This window comes from Zonotrichia albicollis, chromosome 1 (genome assembly GCF_047830755.1).
Source record: "Zonotrichia albicollis isolate bZonAlb1 chromosome 1, bZonAlb1.hap1, whole genome shotgun sequence".
NCBI classification, from domain to species: Eukaryota; Metazoa; Chordata; class Aves; order Passeriformes; family Passerellidae; genus Zonotrichia; species Zonotrichia albicollis.
Window position 1 is genome coordinate 68712634 of NC_133819.1, and position 16844 is coordinate 68729477.

The window sequence follows — 16844 nt, forward strand, 5'->3', positions numbered from 1 at the left end:
AGTTTTTTGTTCTGCTCACTGTCCAAACCTGCATGGATGTGTAAGGGAGAATCTGACTCAGTCCCTTGTAGCTGCAGAGACAATGAGCTGGATTACAAGCAGAAAAAATATGCTTCCTATTATCACCATCAACTCTATAAACAAGTGTACAAACAGGCATTCTGCTTCTGGAGCATAGCTTCCATTATTGATGCTACTTTAATTTTCTTACTGAAAAATCAGAATCAGAAGTCCTCATTCATAAAAGTGATGGCTCAGCATCATGAAATTGAACTTGCCTGTGCACTTTTTACAACAAAGCTACTATCTGCTTCTTTTAAAAATGGTTCTTTCTCTCACTTGCACTTCCAAGAATGTCCACAGATAAAATTATTAAGTACACACCAAACACTTTAAAACTTCAGAAGTTTATTGTCCAGAATAGCTGACATGGTACAGTTAGATTCTTTTTTCTTTGTTACAGGGAAATAAAGCAAAACAGTAGAAAATTGTATATGGGTTAACAGTAAAACAAAAGCCCAGCCTAACAATAGCCCTTTACATCCACCAAGTTATACTTCAGAAAATGACTAGCCAAACATAAAGAAGTAGAGCATCTGAAAGACAGTCTCATATTTACGGTATAGATTCTAAACCAGTACTAAGGGCATTTTCTGTCCATATTGTTAATATCTTTTCTTCGTAATAGCAAATTGAAAAAGGTCTATGTGGATAAAAAGTTAACTACTGCAAGACTTTCAAACCTCAGTTATCACCTTATAGGTTGACAGTAATGGATAACGAGAGAAGGCACATGACACAGTATTTAAAATATACAGAGACCTATTAAAATCCTATGACTAAGAGGAAATAGGAACTGAAACTCAAAATTCACAAATAGTACTTTTGCATTCCCTAATCTATATTCTATAAGTTTGCATCCAAACATTTTACAGCTTTTTCAGAAGAAAAGTGTAACACACCCAGAAAAGACTTCAAGGCTTTGCTTTGAGTTACTTTGTTGTTTTGTTTTCTTTCTTTTAGTAAATGCAATATAGGATAATCTAAATGATAATAAAATGCAGACACATTCCCTCACTTGTTATTAGCGCCCAATAGACCCACTGCTGAAGGCTGAGTATGAGTAAGAATATGAAGAGCTTGCTGAGGCATCAAAGCTTCCTCTCCTAGACCCACTGCGTGAGCCTGAACGTGAGCCAGAGCGGGAGCCAGAGCGAGAGCCAGGTGCCGAGGAGACATTGTAGGGACTGGATATGCCTTTAGAGGAAACAGAGGCTGCTTCCAACAGTTTAAGCCCAGTGATGTCTTCCACCATTGACCGGTTCATAGCATCTTTGTAGGATATTTTCAGCTTGGTCTTGGGGCAGGTCAGAATTTTGGGATAGCTGTTGGTGTCTTGTAATTTCTGGGAAGCGCGGCCGTCGATCAATCCATTCCTAATGGCTTCTTCAGTAGTTATTCTTCCACGTACTTCCGGGTCCACGAGACCTCCAGTGAGGTACTGGAATTCAAGGAACCGCTGCCCAGCCTCATAAGGCAGCCACTTCTCCTTCACTGCTTCAGCTGCTGACATCCTCTTGCGTCCGCCCTTTATGCCTTCGAACCCTATGAAGGCCTTCTGGGCTGGCTTCAGACGTGTGGCCATATCCTGATCAATGATGCCTTGGCTAGTGGCTTCCTGGAGGGAAAGCCTCTGGCCAGTGGTAGGGCAGATTATGCCACCAGTGCAGGCCTGGGCTTCAAGTAACCGCTGCCCAGTGATGCTATCCACGATGCCCCGCTGTATGGCTTCTGAAATGGAGATTTTCTCCAAGTTTTCTGTGTCAAAAATGGCTGCAATAGGACTGCACTCATCTGGGGTCTCTGAGAAAGAACCACTCCTGATCACTGAAGAAGAGCTCCTGACACTCAGCACGGTGGGAGACCGAGTCACGGACTCGTGCCGGAACACCTCGTCAGTGCCATTACGGCAGGAAATCATGTCTGCAAACTGGGTCAGGCTCAAGCTGCCAGAACGGTACTGGTCAAAAAACTTCCTCTCCACCAGGCCTTTATCAATGGCGTCTTGGATGTCATACTGGCTACCTGTTTTTCTGTCCACAAGGACGACTCTACTGCTGCCATCCGATCCTGTGATAGTTATTTCTTCCCACTCACACTCCTGTTCAGCTAGCTCTGTGTAGGTGTCATAATCTATGAGGCCTTTGCTGTACGCCTCCTGAACAGACATCTCCCGGTTTGTTTCTGGATCCACAATGACCACCCTGCGCTTCCTAAGGGTGTTCTTCTGTGAGGTGTGTACCACCTTCTTCTTCTCTCTCAGGGGCAGAAGGCAGAGCCCCGTTGCATCATCCTTTATGCATCTTTCTTTCAGCTGCAGGTAGGTCAAGTTTTCCTCAGTGTTGGGATCAAAGAACCCTTTGGTGTCATCACTTGGATCACTGAGGATCTGGTTGAGCTCCTCATTGAAGTAGCCACGCTTGTAGGCCGTCTCTACTGGCAAGCGGTAGCTCTCCTTGGGGTCGATGATCCCTCCAGTAGCGATCTGCGCCTCCAGCAGACGAATGCCGTGGCCTCTCTCTATGAGTTCTTTGTTCATTGCTTGGAACAGAGAAATGATGTTTCCAGTTTCTGGGTCTTTGTACCCAGTGACAGCTCTTTCAGCAGAGAGAAGTTTCTCTTTAAATTCAATTCCAACAAGGCCTCTTTTGTAGGCTTCCTCAACAGGCAGCCTCACGTTGCTGACAGGATCCACTATGAACCCTGTGGCTGCCTGGGCTTCTAGGAGTTCAAGGGCTGTTCCCGGCCTAACCAAACCTATTTTCATAGCCTGGTAAATGCCAAGTTTCTCTTTAGTAGCCTCATTGTAGATACCAGCAATACAGCTAGAGCCTTGAAGGAAATCGATAATTCTCTCACTCACTTCTTCCACTGTAATTGCACCTCTTTCCAAGTCATTCCTTGTTGATTCCTTAATGATTCCAGCCTCAAGCAGTGCATCCGCTGAGACAGGCTGCCGGATCCCTTGGAATGACATGCTCCTCTTCTGCACTGGAAGGAGCAGCAGACCAGTGTGTGGTTCAATCCTGCATTTTTCCTTCAGCTGCATGTAAGTGACTGCCTTTTTGGTGGTGGGATCAATGAAGTTCTTTGTACTGCCTTGGCAGTTGTTTAGCATCCTGTACAGGTCTTTGTCAATCAAACCACGAGATAAAGCTATTTCTTTGGGTAGGAAAACACTGTTGACAGGATCAACTATCCCTCCTACAGCCAGCTGGGCTTCAAGCAGACGAATTCCGGTTTCTCTGTCAACCAGATTTTTCTTGATGGCTTCAGATACCGGCACAGTTTTGCCTGAGAAAGGATCCTTAAATCCTGTAATAGCCTTTTCTGCTGTATAGATCTGCTCTCTGTCATCGAAGTCAATCAGATCCCTGGCAATAGCACTGTCCACTGTTAATATCTCATTTCGGTGTGGGTCTATCACACCCCCTGTTGCTGCCTGGGCTTCTAGGAGCAGGACTGCATTTTCTGCTGTTAGCAGCTGGTTCCGTTTGGCCTCAACAAAAGAGTACTTCTGTCGGGGTGAAAGGGACACCCCTGCAATAGCACCTGCCCCTTTGAGGTAGGGTTCAATGTCAGCCGCGACCTCTTCCACCGACCTCTGCCCCTTCAGCAGTTTATCCAGTGTGAGTTTGTCTATCAGCTGGCACTCGTACAGCTGCATGGCTGTGATCTTCTTCCGCAGCCCACTGAACACCAGCTTGGAGGCATCGATACAGAAGTCTTCCTCGGTCTGTGTAGATCTGTGAGCCCCATACGGGCGCTGCTTGAGCTTCTCGATCTCTCTTTGCAGCCTGAGACGCTCCGACTCCAGCTCCGACTGGCTCTTGACAGCGGTCTCTTCCAGTCTGCACCGGTATCTCTCCTCAATCCGTTTGATTTCCATCTGCAGCCTTTCAATCTCACTCCTCAGGCTGTTCTTCTCCCTCTCACTCTTCTCCCTCTCACACTGGATCTTCCTTATAGATTCCTCTGTTCGGGAGTGCTGGCTCTTCCACTGATTGAGATCATTCAGAATTTGTTGCTTCTCACTTTCCAGGCGTTGCTTCAAACGTGATTCTGACTCCAGGGTAACTTTCAAACGGTTCAGCTCCTCTTCTAATCTCTGCAGTCTGGCTTTGTCTTGCTCCAAAGCACTCATTTTAATCAGCAGGGTTTCTCTTTCTTGCATAATCTGACTACACTGATTTTTGGATTCTTGAATCCTACTGGATGCCTAAAATTGTGGAGGAGAAATAAAGCAAGAAAGGATGGTTAGAGTTTGCGCTGGTCAGAGTTAAGCCCTCTGCCTACAATGCTCTCCAGCCTGTCATTTAACCTGCAGCAAACTCCCACTGGAAAATATTCTAGTCACAGCAGCGCCTTACCCAAGATTATGGACGCACATAAACCAGACAAGGCACATCATCCCTTCACTTACAGTGTCTTCAGCACTGCCAGAGACTCAAGAGACTTCATTCTGTTACCCACAGCCTCAACCTTTGGCTGATTTAGTTCTCTGTACCTTTTTGACACTTCTCACAGTACACTGACAAATACACAGAGCATTTGAGACTCATAAATAGCCTGATGCTCAGCAGATGTCCTGGCAGTCCTACTAATCCAGGGGAATTTGCATCAGCTAAGGACTGGTCATACATGGATAAAAGGAAACATATGACTCAATTTTTGCTTTCCTGTTAGTTTCACATTTCGCTCCAAATAATTTTACCTGTGTTGCCTTCCATTTTAATTCATGCAGTGTCTTCATGCATGTGTTCATATGCACAAACACCCACAAGCATGCATGTTTATATGCATATTAAACTGAATACAAGTTTATCTATCGGTAATACATGCATAAATATGTGCATATATATGTGTATGTATATATATATATGTGTATGTATATATATATATATATATATATATATACACACACACATATATATGTATGGGTGTTATATATTCCTAAATGTTAGTATTTTTTTTAATATCAGTATTAGGATTTTTAGAATAAAGGAAAGAAAAACTGAATAAAGTATATGAGAAAAGAAATATAAGGGACAAGTCTAGGAAAAATACATTTTCACAAGTGCTCACATATATATTTAAAGAGTAGCTCTTTGTACAAGAAACTAGGCAGAATAACAAAATATTAAAAAATGTTTTCTTTAACTTGTTTATGTTGTCCCCAAAAGTTTAAGAAGTAAGGGCCAATAGTAAAAATTGCAAATGCCCTTAATGACTTAGGAACATAAGTCCTCAAAACAGTCCAAGAAAGATAGACTTTTAGTACCTTAGGCACAGCTGACCACATGACTCTTAATCCTCACTTGAAGTCAACATCTTACCCAGCTAATCAGCACCTTGACAGCTTGTTGGTTCTGGGGTTTTTAGCCAGTTCAGTTTGTGACCTCAGCATTCAGGTCAGCCTCAAAGGACGGCTTTAACCCATCCTGGCTGAAAAAGCCTGGGAAGCACACACAGCCAGCAGGGAACTGTTAAAGCACATTGGTAATCCCCATGCTCCCATTTTTCCCTAGGATAGTTTGCTGGACACTGGCACAGAACACAGATTTCTTCTGGGACAAGGCCTGAGAACAAAGCTCTCCTAGGTGATGAGAGCTTATGGCTCCCTAGAACAGTTCCCAGGGAGTAAAGAGGTTAAGGAAGTGGCCAAATCCTGCCATTTTTCTTTAAAACTTAACCATGAGGAAGGGTCAAAAAGGGGATGTTAGTCACAAGTACAGTGACTTCAAAGAGCAAAGAGTGAATTAATTTTTTCAAACTGACACTGCAATTAACTACATATTTGAGAAACAGTAAAGCTGGGATCAAAATATGTGTGAATACCTCTAGAGCTTGCTTTTGGAATTTTTCAATTTCCTGTCTCAATTTTTCCCTTTCTTTCTGTAAATCATTAAGCAACCCCTGAAGTTCCAGGGTTTGCTTGCTGCTCATCTGAAGCTGATTCTTTAGTTCAGCAATGGTGGTATTTTTCTCATCAACTTCATTTCTGACCATTCTGAGGTCATCATACTCCAATCTAACATTTCGCAGCTCCTCCTCCAGTAACAAGTGTTCCTTGGTAAGGTTCTCGGTGAGAGACTGAAGCCTTTCGATCTCTATTTTGCACTCATTCAAGGCTTTGCTTTTTTCCTCAGAGGTTTTCTGTAAGTGCTCATATCGTAGGTGAGCCTGCTTTAATTGCTCCTGTTCTTGGACCAACTGACGACGTAAAGTCTCAATATCAGACGTGTATTTTCTTAACTCCTCCATGTATCTTTGCTTCTCTCTCACGTGACCATCTAATACTTCTCTTTGGTGTCTAAGGTCATCTTCATTCCTCTTCTTGACAATAGATACTTCCTCTATCTGCTGTGTGAGATTAGTTATTTTAACCGATTGGTCTCTCAGAGATCTCCTCATGCCTTCTATTTCCTCCTCCAGTTTTTTCCTCCTGGATGTTTCCTCCATTAAATTTTTGTTCTGTCTGCAAAGCTCCTCCTCCAGCTTATGCTTCTGGATCTGCAAGTCTTTTACAGTGCTCTGGAACTTTGCACTTTCTTGATCCCTGCCTTTTTTCTCTTGTGAAACTCTTTCATAGTCAATTTTCAGTCTGGCCAGTTCCTGCTCTTGGATCCTCAGCTTGTTAATTGTCTCAGTCGCACTTGTGTTTGCTTTCTGCAGGTCAAACTGGACTCTTTTCAGCTGATTGTTCTCATCCTCCACTTCTTTCCTCTGACTTGTTTCTACATCCAACAACTTTCTCAGCCTTTCAATCTCTTTGTTTCTTTCCTTAATGGTTTTAGAAGCATCATCAAGTGACTGTTTGTACCGCATGCTTTCATCGGAGTGTCTCTGAATAACTTGTTTTAGCTCAATCTCCAGCTGCTGTTTCTTCTGAGAAAGCTCTGAGCCAGCTGCCTTCTGCTGCTGAGCATTCTCTTCTATTTTCCGTAGATTATCTGTTGTCTGAGTTATCGTATTCTTCAGCCTCCTAATTTCCTCACACAGATTCCTATTTTCTCTCATGGCATTATCAAGCTGTGTTCTATAATTATTTGTCTCCTCTTCCTTTTGCATGGTGACCTGGTGAATTGTGTTCTTTGTGATATTAATCTCAGTTTCATATTTGTTCTTTAAACTAATAATTTCCTCATCATAACTGTTTCTTACCTTAGCCAATTCATTTTCAAGTTCCCATCGGCTTTTAGCCTCTTCCTGAAGCTGAAGCTTTAGCCTTTCCAGCTCCTTAGTTTTATCCTGAATAGTTGAGGCAGCCTCCTCAAGAGCCTGCTTGTATCTTGAGTTGTCTTCCCCACGAAGCTGAATGATCTGTTTCAGCTCCAGCTCTAGCTGGTGCTTCTGCTGTGACACCTCAGAGCTGCAAGCCTTCTGCTGGAGAGCATCTTCCTCTGCCCTCCGCCGCTGGTCTGTTGTTTGCAGAATGGCATCGTTCAGCCTCACAATCTCATCCTTAAGGTCTCTGTTCTCTCTTGTCAGTCTGTCAACCTGGGCTCTGAGGCCTTTTGCATCATCATCTTTTTGTGCAGCTATCTGCTGGATTGTTGTCTTCTTAATATTAATTTCTGTTTCATACTTGTTCTTTAAATTACTCATCTCCTCGCTAAACTGGTTTCTTACCTTAGCCAGCTCATTTTCATACTCCCTCTTCCGTGTGCCTTCGTCCTGAAGAAGAACCCTTAATCTTTCTATCTCGTACTCCTTCTCCTTGATGACCTTCTCAGACTCTAACTTCTGCCAACCAAGGCTGTCTTTCTCATTTTGCCTTGTTTTTTGCAGTTGGTCATAGTCATTCTTCTGCTGCTCATATCTATCCTCCAGCAACTTCCTTTTCCTTTTCTCATCTTCAGTCTCATAAGTCAGCCTGGTTATTCTGTCATTTAGATCCTTTATTTGGGCATAGCATTTGTCTAGGTTTTGCTTAGCAGAGTTTCCATCCATTTCAGCTTGTCTTTTCATTTCCTCCAAACTCATCAACTTTGCCTTGAGCTGAGAAATGTCCATCTGGTACTTCTGCAGATTTTGCTCCAGGAATTTATGTTTGTTGCTTGTCTCTGAATTTGAATCCCTAGCAAGTCTGAGTTCCTCTTCCAGGAGTTCAATTTTGGTGTTTTTCATCTGCAACATGATAGCAGAAAAACAATCAGAAAAACTCCCGTAAATATTTTGACAACTGTTTCAAAATCATCAAATGCAATAAAATATACATTGTAACACTAACAACTTAAAAATGAAATTTTTTTGCTGCTTCAATGAGATCTAAACCCCCTTTTTCTTATTTAATGTCATCAAGACAGATTCTGTAATCTTTATTTATTCAGAAACCTTATTCAGAAATCAGCATATAATGACTTTCAGAGGGGCAAAGACACTTGATGGGGGGGGAGAGAGGTGCATTACTGATAGTAAAATGTGGTCCAGCACAAGTTCACCAGTGAAGTATGGAACAGTCACCTTTAGAACCTCACCAGTTTTCAAACAGGTGAAAATTCACATTCTACATATGCAACTTGTTTAATGGGCGTCTCTGTTTCACTGAGCTGCCTCAAATCAGAAGTTGCTTCTTTCAAAACACTTTAGGATATGGTCAAAAATGAGATGCCCTCAACCACTAGGAGCAAGTTTTCAGCACTGAGGTATCTGTGCTGTCACTGAGCTCAAGGCTGGGATGGGCAGGGAAGGATCGCTCATGTGCCTTGATGAGCACCTCCTTATTTACCAAGGAGACCAGTTCTCTACCTCACTTCACACATCACCTTGGAGATCACTTTGTAAAACACTGTACTTTTTCACAAAAGATGCATGACTGCTGATATGCCTCCTTTGTAGGAGGCAACTCTGAGTTCTGAATACAGTTTTGTGAGCTATTTTATACTGTACTTTCTGCCTCTGGTTTTCTAATCTGTGATAAAAATGAAAGCTACAGAAAATAAAAGCTTTAGAATACCTTCAGATCCTCCATGCTCTTTAACATTTCACTCAAGAATCTGTAATAATCTCCTGATCTTGTAAGAAGCTCTATGTAGCGGGACTGAGCCTCATTAGCCTTGAAAAGAAACAGAATTGTTAGCAGCTTATAGTAGAGTTAGACATCAACATACCTATGTCCAGACCACTTAAAGGATTCCAATCTACTTGAGCAAAGATATCACTCAACAAAGTAAAAAGCAGATTCTCCTCCTCACAAACTCACATGACATTCTGAGGACCCCAAAAGTGTGAATTCTTCCTTACAAAAAATCCACATCTCCTTTGGTTTTTCAGGATTGTTTGCCCCCCACTGCTGATGTGATATTAAATTCAAGCCTTCATCCCCTGGCTCATCCCGCTCTTCCTGTCTGACAGTCACAAGTAACCCAAGATAAATTTTTAATAGCAGTTAATTCCCTGGCTGAAAGTGACTAAACCACTTGGGGCAAGAATCTACCTTTCTCACAGTATGTATGCAGTGGACAGTGCATAGGAATGAGATAAATTCCTGAGGGCTAATCTAATGCCTGAACAAGCCCAGGTCTGATTTTACAGCACAATGACTATTCTGCACTAATTCTTTTTGCTTACGTGCCTAGCACACATTACCAGTGACAGTGCTAAGTGTTAGAACACAGCTGGGTATGACTCACAAGGGCTCACACGGACAAACAAATGCATTCTGACAATTGAAAGGGAGGAAAGAAAGGTACCTCTTGTAGGATTAGAACTGCAGGAGACTGAACCACACTCTTCTTGATAGGTATGTTGAGCAATGTTTCTAATCCCGAACTGTAGGAAGCAACCTGTAGTTCATAATCCTGAAAAATAAGACAAAAAGCAAGACCTGTTTAGAAACTGCCAAAGAATTCTCTGTGAAACTATTGCAGAAAATGCAAGTTTTTGGTGATTTTTCCTTTTGTTTTCTTAATAAAAAGCCACATTTCCCCCTTGTTTATATTTCTGACCATGTAGAGATGATCCTCTGTCATAAACAGAAGCTCATCAGTTTAAGTACCCCTGCGGAGATTCATGGGGGAGAATGACAAGGGAAAAAGAGGAAAAACATTTTACAAAAACAAGAGGACAACTGTTTCTGTAAGTTGAGGGCTATAAAGAGATGAAAAAGATTCAGTTTCATGGGAGTAACTGGTCTAAGTACTGTTATCCACCAAAACTTCATCAGACATAACAGTCTCTGCAGCTCTTTTGTATCACATATGCCATGTTACATATATAGCAAAATCTTTGTCACAGAGTAAGATTGAGCTGGAGAAAGCATGAACAGAAAGGTGACATAAAAATTCAAGGACCGCAAAACTATTCCCTCTGTATGTTACTGATTTTCATGGCTATTGCACACCATTCCTCCTGCTAATCTGCATTTGTCTTGCCTCCTAGATCAGATCCTAATCAGACCGAATTTGTTAAGCACCAATCTGTTCTTGACTTCCTTATGTTTTTTAACACGTGATCTGGAAAGTTTGGTCCAGCTAGAAGGAGGCTTTGATTCACCTGAAGAGAAGCTCTCACTGGTATCTGCTGCATTATCCCACAGTCTTCAGGTGGCAAGTACACAAATTGCTTTCATTGCGTTTTGTACTCAGAAGTATTTCACCCCACCAATTTCTGTACACATGCATCAGGGAGTTGACTTTCCACCCGTCAGCAGAGCAGAGACAATGGGAAGTGCCTGACCATGAAAAACCACACCCCACAAAAATGCTGAGATCCAAGTACCTTAATTGCAGCTGAGCACTGATCTGCATGCTTGAGAAGCTCCTCGACTTTGTCTCGCTTCCCACAGATTTCACTGTGCAAGTTCTGCCAAGAGAGAGGTGAGCCATGAAACACTCCTGCAAGATTTACCAGTATTTCCTCCTGTCCACGCTGCCTCCATCAGAAAGCACCTGCAGCAGGAGACTACTGCAGCCCCTGAGGCTGAGGCCTGAAGTGACCTGTACCTGGGCAGTTTTTACAACAGCAAGCTCTTTGGCCATGAGAAGGTTTTTCTCAGAGAGAACACTCAGCAACTGAAAAACCTCCAGCACTGGGAAGGCAGAGTTCCTTGACTTTAGCTTAGATGCATCTACTTGATTTTTATTTTTGTGCTGTAATTTTTCCCATAAGTTGCACCATCTTACAGTCCCTTGAATTAATTCAAAGCTGATGTGTAAAAGTGTGAGTGAATGTGTAGGAGCCAAACGCAGTCCTGTTCATAATCTGTTGCAGTGTTGACAGAAAGTAATGAGGACAATAATATTTCCTCCCTCCTGCCTTCTACATATGTGGTGTTTTTTGGTAGCTTGCATACTTTATAATTCAAAACAGGCCAGTGTATTGCAGACTGCATTGATACTGATATTTTCTGTACAGCAAAACAATTTAAATCCAAATAGCTGAAGACAACTCATTCAGGTGCTGCATACCTTCTGATCATGCAGGTATCTCATGATAGTGTTGGAATCACACAGCTTCATGGACTCAATAGCATCCTGCCGGCGCTTGGCATCACAGATCCACTTGCTAAGAGCCTGGTAGAGATCTCGGTAGGTTTTCAGCTGTTTGATCTGCCTTTCTAAATCCCATGACCTAGGGGAAAAAAGGGAAAAACTTGTCAAAATGGAAAGTGCATTCTCTTTCTCTCTCTTTACACAGTTTTCAAATAAACTTATGTAAAACTATGGGAAGCTCTGAAAAGGAGATTCTGAACAAAAATTTTAAATAAATGAGAATTGTACTCATTATTAGTCACCAATATGGGGTTTTAATACCTCACTTTTGAGTAACTCTGTAATAGACAGAGTTACTCACAACTCTGGGCCTTCCTGTCAAAGTGAGGAATAAATAAAACTAGCAGTGATAAAAATCAAGTTTGCTGACTTCAGTACTCTTCTTCTCAATTTTCACTGAAGAACCAGCAACCAGTTAGGACTGCATTTTGTCCTCAGATAAAAACAAAATAAAATCAAACAAGCCATACCTCAACTTCCACCTTTCCCCCTCAAACAATCAGAATATGCCCTCTGTTCATGATTCAGATTCAAGGTTCGATTTTGTTACTTAATTCTTAGTGTTATTTTTTTAACCCTAAAGTATAGTTGTTCAGGAATAAGCATCGTTGCTTTTTTGAGGGGTGAAAATGTTGACTGGAAGCACTTAATCCAAGAACATTAGCAAGAATTTAAAAAAAAATTTGGAACAACTCTTTAGCATATAGGTTAGACATTTGCATGGCTAACTGCATTTTTCTGCTTGGTCTTACACAATTCCTTCCGAAGTATGTTCAACCTATTCACAATAGCTCAAGTCTCATTGCCCTGAAGTCACCATTTGTCCTTTGGAAGCAAAGATTAGTGCACATCAGGTCTTTTAGAATTCACTGCTAAGATGATCTTGGTAGCAACAGCAATAAGGAAAATGCTCTGAAAACATGAACAAACCTGTTATCTATCTGCTTCTCAGCCCTCTGCCAGCGGTCTATTAGCTGGGTGACTTTGTCACAGTACTTTCCAATGTCCATGTCATACAGGGTGTATGACTGGCAAGACTGTGAGTGAATCTGAAGTGTTCTCTGCAGCTCATTTTCCAAGGTGTTCAGTAATGACTTCTTCATATTTAGGTCTGCTTTCATTTTCTGGAGAAAAAACCAAAATGTTGTCATTTAATTTATTCTTGAGAAGATACTGATACTTCACCAATTTAACAGCATGCACAGTATGTTGGGATCTAAAGATGTTGTTTTTAACTCAGTAAGGTATGTACAGTGATGTCAGCTGGACTTAAACTATTTAAAGTGAAACACCTATTTTGGTAAACAGCTCGGCTTAAAAATGCGTTTAAAGTTAGACTAAATAATTTGCTAAACCAAAGCCCTCTGCTATTATATTCTGAAGCCAACATTTCAGTTTCTCAGAACTCTGCAGAGCAGTTACCAGAGTAGAACAAGAGCCTTGCTTGTTCCTAGAAACAACTGACTAGAAAATTCCACTGAAGTATAAAAGATTCCTGCACTTGCAACACCGGTGGAATCAAGCCTCAGGAGTGACATATCCAGTTTTTAAACACCTAAAAATCCGCACAGATTTTTTGTTGTTGTTTTATTTTATTTTATTTATTTTTGGTTGGTTTTTTATTTTGTGTGTAGCTCAAATTTACTCCAGCTAAGAACAACTCCTAGCTGCATGGAAGGTCTCTGTAACCCATTTTTGTACACTATTATTTGTGTTTATCACTAGTGAATGTAGATTTGAAGGCAGTATCTCCTTTCTTGCATGTAGGTTTGTTAATTGCCCTTGTTGTCCTCTAGGTGAAGCAAGTAAATTTGTGTGTTATTGAGTGTCCTGGTTTTGCTACAGAGTCTATGTCAAATCATAGAGTGAAAGTATTCAGCTTGTACAAGGGGAAAAGGGAAATAACTGCTTTGCTGAGCACAAAGTTGTCTTGCAGATCCAGTCTTTTATCTGCCTTTATCTGCTGGTCCTTTAGTGCACTGAATGCATTTGGGAGAATAAGAACTCTTTCATTATTTTCTGTTCTTACCTTTAGTAGGGAAAAAAAGTGTGTAGGTGGTGCAAATGGAACACAACCCAGTTACCTTTTTGTCACGTCAAATGAGAGCTACAGAAACCTTCCAAGCAGCTGCCCTTGCTCTGTGGGCAGCAACAATCAGGGGGTGGAAGAAGTAATAACCTGTATGTTACTTCCAATAATTTCAAAGAATCACAGTTTCCTGAGTCGGAAATGACCCACAAGGGCCATTGAATCCAACTCCTGGCCTTGCACAGGACATCCCAAGAGTCACACTACGTGCTGAGAGCACTGTCCAAACGCTTCTTGAACACTGTCAGGCTGGTGCTGTGACCACTGCCCTGGGGAGCCTGTTCCAGTGCCCTGCCCACTTCTGGATGAAGAACCTTTTCTAAACTTCCCCTAAGCCTCCCCTGACACAGCTCCTTCCTGTTTCCTTGGGTCCTGCCACTGATCACCACAGAGAAGAGATCAAAGTCTGCCTCTCCTCTTCCCCTTTTGAAGAAGCTGTAGACTGCAATGAGATCTCCCCTCAGTCTTTTCTTTTCCAGGCCAAACAGACCAAGTGACCTCAGGCACTCCTCATACAGCTTCCTCAAAGCCCTTCACCATTCTCACAGCCCTCCTTTGGACACCATCTAATAACTTCATACATTTTTTTATCTTGTGGGACCCAAAACTAAACACAGGACTCAAGGGAAAGCTGCACTAGTGCAGAGCTCCAGAGCAGGACAATCCCCTCCCTGGACCGGCCAGCAAGAATGTGCCTGATTTACAAAACATTGTATGTCTATGCATAAAATACAACAGGATCAGCATTTCTGTTTCCTGTGGTTTTGGAAAGGTTTCCCCCAGCTCAACAGATCAGTGCCAGCAGGTACCAATTTTGTTTTGGTGTGTCCTTGGGTTTTGGTCCCTCACCTTCAGACAAGCCCGATAAGCCTCCACTTTATCAAGATCCAAAGGAACAGTCTCCTCTTCAGACAGCCTGACTTCAAAAACTCTGATCACATCTTCTGTTTGCAGAATAACCTGGAGCAGACACCTCAGTGCATTCAAGCTAAAATAAATGATACAAGGCAAATCCATTATAAGGAAGGACTAAGGACTAATCCATTATATATAAGGACTAAGAAAGGAACAGTGATATTTTTAAGTAATTGCAGATGATTGGCTAAAGAGAATAGGTAACACAAGAAATTTATGTGACACTCGCGTTTCTCACCTTCTTTTTTAAAGTGCTCCAGAAAAGAAAAGAAAAGAAATTCATGTGTCTGTTTCTATCAACATGTACACACTTTGCAGAGAAGGTGTAATTTTGCTACTATTTTGCTGGTAGCAAAAGGGAGCTTTCTGGACTATGAGTTATGTGAAAAGTGAATATTTATTGCAAGAGCCTCAATTTACTTACCTGTCTAAGTAGCCAGCAGAAACACCATTAATATTTTCCAGTTTTTGAAAGAGGGCATTTATCTCTGATTGCAAGTATACATACTTCTCACAGCCTCTGAAGTTAGGCAGCAAGTCCTTATGCTTATTGAGGGTTTCAGCCATTATTTGAGAGTCGTTCTGCACACCCTAAAGAAAAAGAAAATGCCTGTTTTACACATTTTTGGTTGGCTGAGTGATCATTTTATTCTATATTCACACAGAATTGGTCTCCTTATCCAAGCAGCCTGCTCTTTATACATAACCAGCATGACTGAGGACTGAAGAAGTGGCTGAGCTTACTTTCTTCAAGGCAAGCACTACTGAGCAATTTCTTTTTAGTCCACAATAGGTCATATGTCTTTTTGAGAATCTACACTCCAAAACTCAGCTCTGACATGCCAAGGTGCTTCTGCTCTTGATACCTTTGCAATCTCCTTGCCCCATGGGAATTTCTCACATGCCAAACCTGTCACCTTTTTGTACCAATCTTCCTCCCATGGTCTCCCACAAATCTAAAGAGCTAGTAGAGGGATAGTAAGTCTCGTGTATCCAGTCTGTATCCCACATACAGCACTTTACAGGTAGGTGGTTACATGAAGTCCTTGGAAAAGGATTTTAATGGTGCTTTACTCTGGATGAGGCATAACATGAACTTACAGCCACCTGAAATCAGTCTTTCTGTATTCCTTGCCTGGCAGAATTTGATTTTTAAAGTTCAAGAGTCAACTTTTTCTACTTGGAAGGTAAATTCTAATCCAAATCATTATGGTTAGCCTCCAACTGAGATTATTCTGCAAAGGATATGTGTCTTTCACAGCTGATCATAAACAGAACTGCAGCATAGAGTCATACAGAGCTTGAGACTCTCAAAGACAAACATCTATGGTTACCTCTAAGTCCTTTATTCTGGCTGAAAAGTCATGCATAGCCCCTTGATCCACTCCAAGAGGAGCTCTTTGAACCATCTGAATCTCAGCAGCTTCAATCTGACGCCGAAGTTTCTGAAGCTCCATCAGCAGCCAGGCCTCCTGCTTCTCATACTCTCGATTTCTCTCATTAACAATTATGGTGTTTGAGGAACCCACGGGACAGCACTCAGTTGGGACCACTGAAATGGTAAAATGAATTGGGTAAGCATCAACTGCCAGAGAGCTGAGCAGGAACATGGAGAAAGCCAAGGCAGTGCCCAAGGGACCCAAGCACTGAGTTGACTTGTAGAACTGAATACAGGTGGAAGATCTGGGCCTTAGGCAGCTGTTTCAGAGAATGAAATCTCTCCCTCACAAAAATATAAACTTGCTTCCTGAAACGCAGCAGTGAGATTTAGCTTCCTAATAATAGAAAATTTATCAGATGGACTAAATTCCTCTCATTCTCTCAGCAGGTTCCATGAATTTTAGAGCACTATTACCAGACTCCCATCAAAGGAAGGAGCCATGCACTCCTCTGTGCATGGCCAGTTTTGTTATGTTGGGAGACCGCAGAACAGTTCTTGAACATATTGCTACTCGTATGTTGAAAATAACATTTTCACATAAAAGAATGCACAACGGGCCACCTCTGCCACAAATAAACCCCAGCAACCCAAGCTCTACAAAAGCCAGGATGACAACAAACCTGTTTGTGGTGGTCGTGCTTGATTAGGCAGTTGTATGATCAAGGTTTGGTAGTGCTTCTGAGCATCAGTGAACTGAGTCTGCATCTTTCGTTTGTCTTCATCACCAAACATCTCTGAGCCTTGGCTGTTTCTGAGGAATTCTTGATAATGGATCTCCAGGTCAGTTATTATTTTTTGGTAATCTTCCTTACGCATTGTTTTCAGCTGAAATAAGGAAGAAGGT

The 16844-nt window shown here is 41.8% G+C and overlaps 1 protein-coding gene across 4 annotated transcripts in view; it reads right to left on the minus strand.

Moving 5' to 3' along the window:
- Positions 1 to 391: 391 nt before the first annotated feature.
- Positions 392 to 16844, minus strand: part of DSP (desmoplakin) — a 50605-nt gene continuing 34152 nt past the window's right edge. For 2 of the 4 annotated variants that reach the window (XM_074543922.1, XM_005481713.4), the window contains exons 14-24: positions 16621 to 16825; positions 15894 to 16111; positions 14984 to 15150; positions 14494 to 14632; positions 12486 to 12679; positions 11472 to 11634; positions 10783 to 10866; positions 9756 to 9863; positions 9020 to 9118; positions 5899 to 8190; positions 392 to 4279 (exon numbers count right to left, since the gene is read on the minus strand). In XM_074543922.1, coding sequence (XP_074400023.1) covers positions 1085 to 4279; positions 5899 to 8190; positions 9020 to 9118; positions 9756 to 9863; positions 10783 to 10866; positions 11472 to 11634; positions 12486 to 12679; positions 14494 to 14632; positions 14984 to 15150; positions 15894 to 16111; positions 16621 to 16825 — 6864 coding nt within the window. In that variant the 3' untranslated portion in view covers positions 392 to 1084. The remainder of the gene's footprint in view (positions 4280 to 5898; positions 8191 to 9019; positions 9119 to 9755; positions 9864 to 10782; positions 10867 to 11471; positions 11635 to 12485; positions 12680 to 14493; positions 14633 to 14983; positions 15151 to 15893; positions 16112 to 16620; positions 16826 to 16844) is intronic. The other 2 variants (XM_005481714.4, XM_014275858.3) reach the window with 2 other exon arrangements.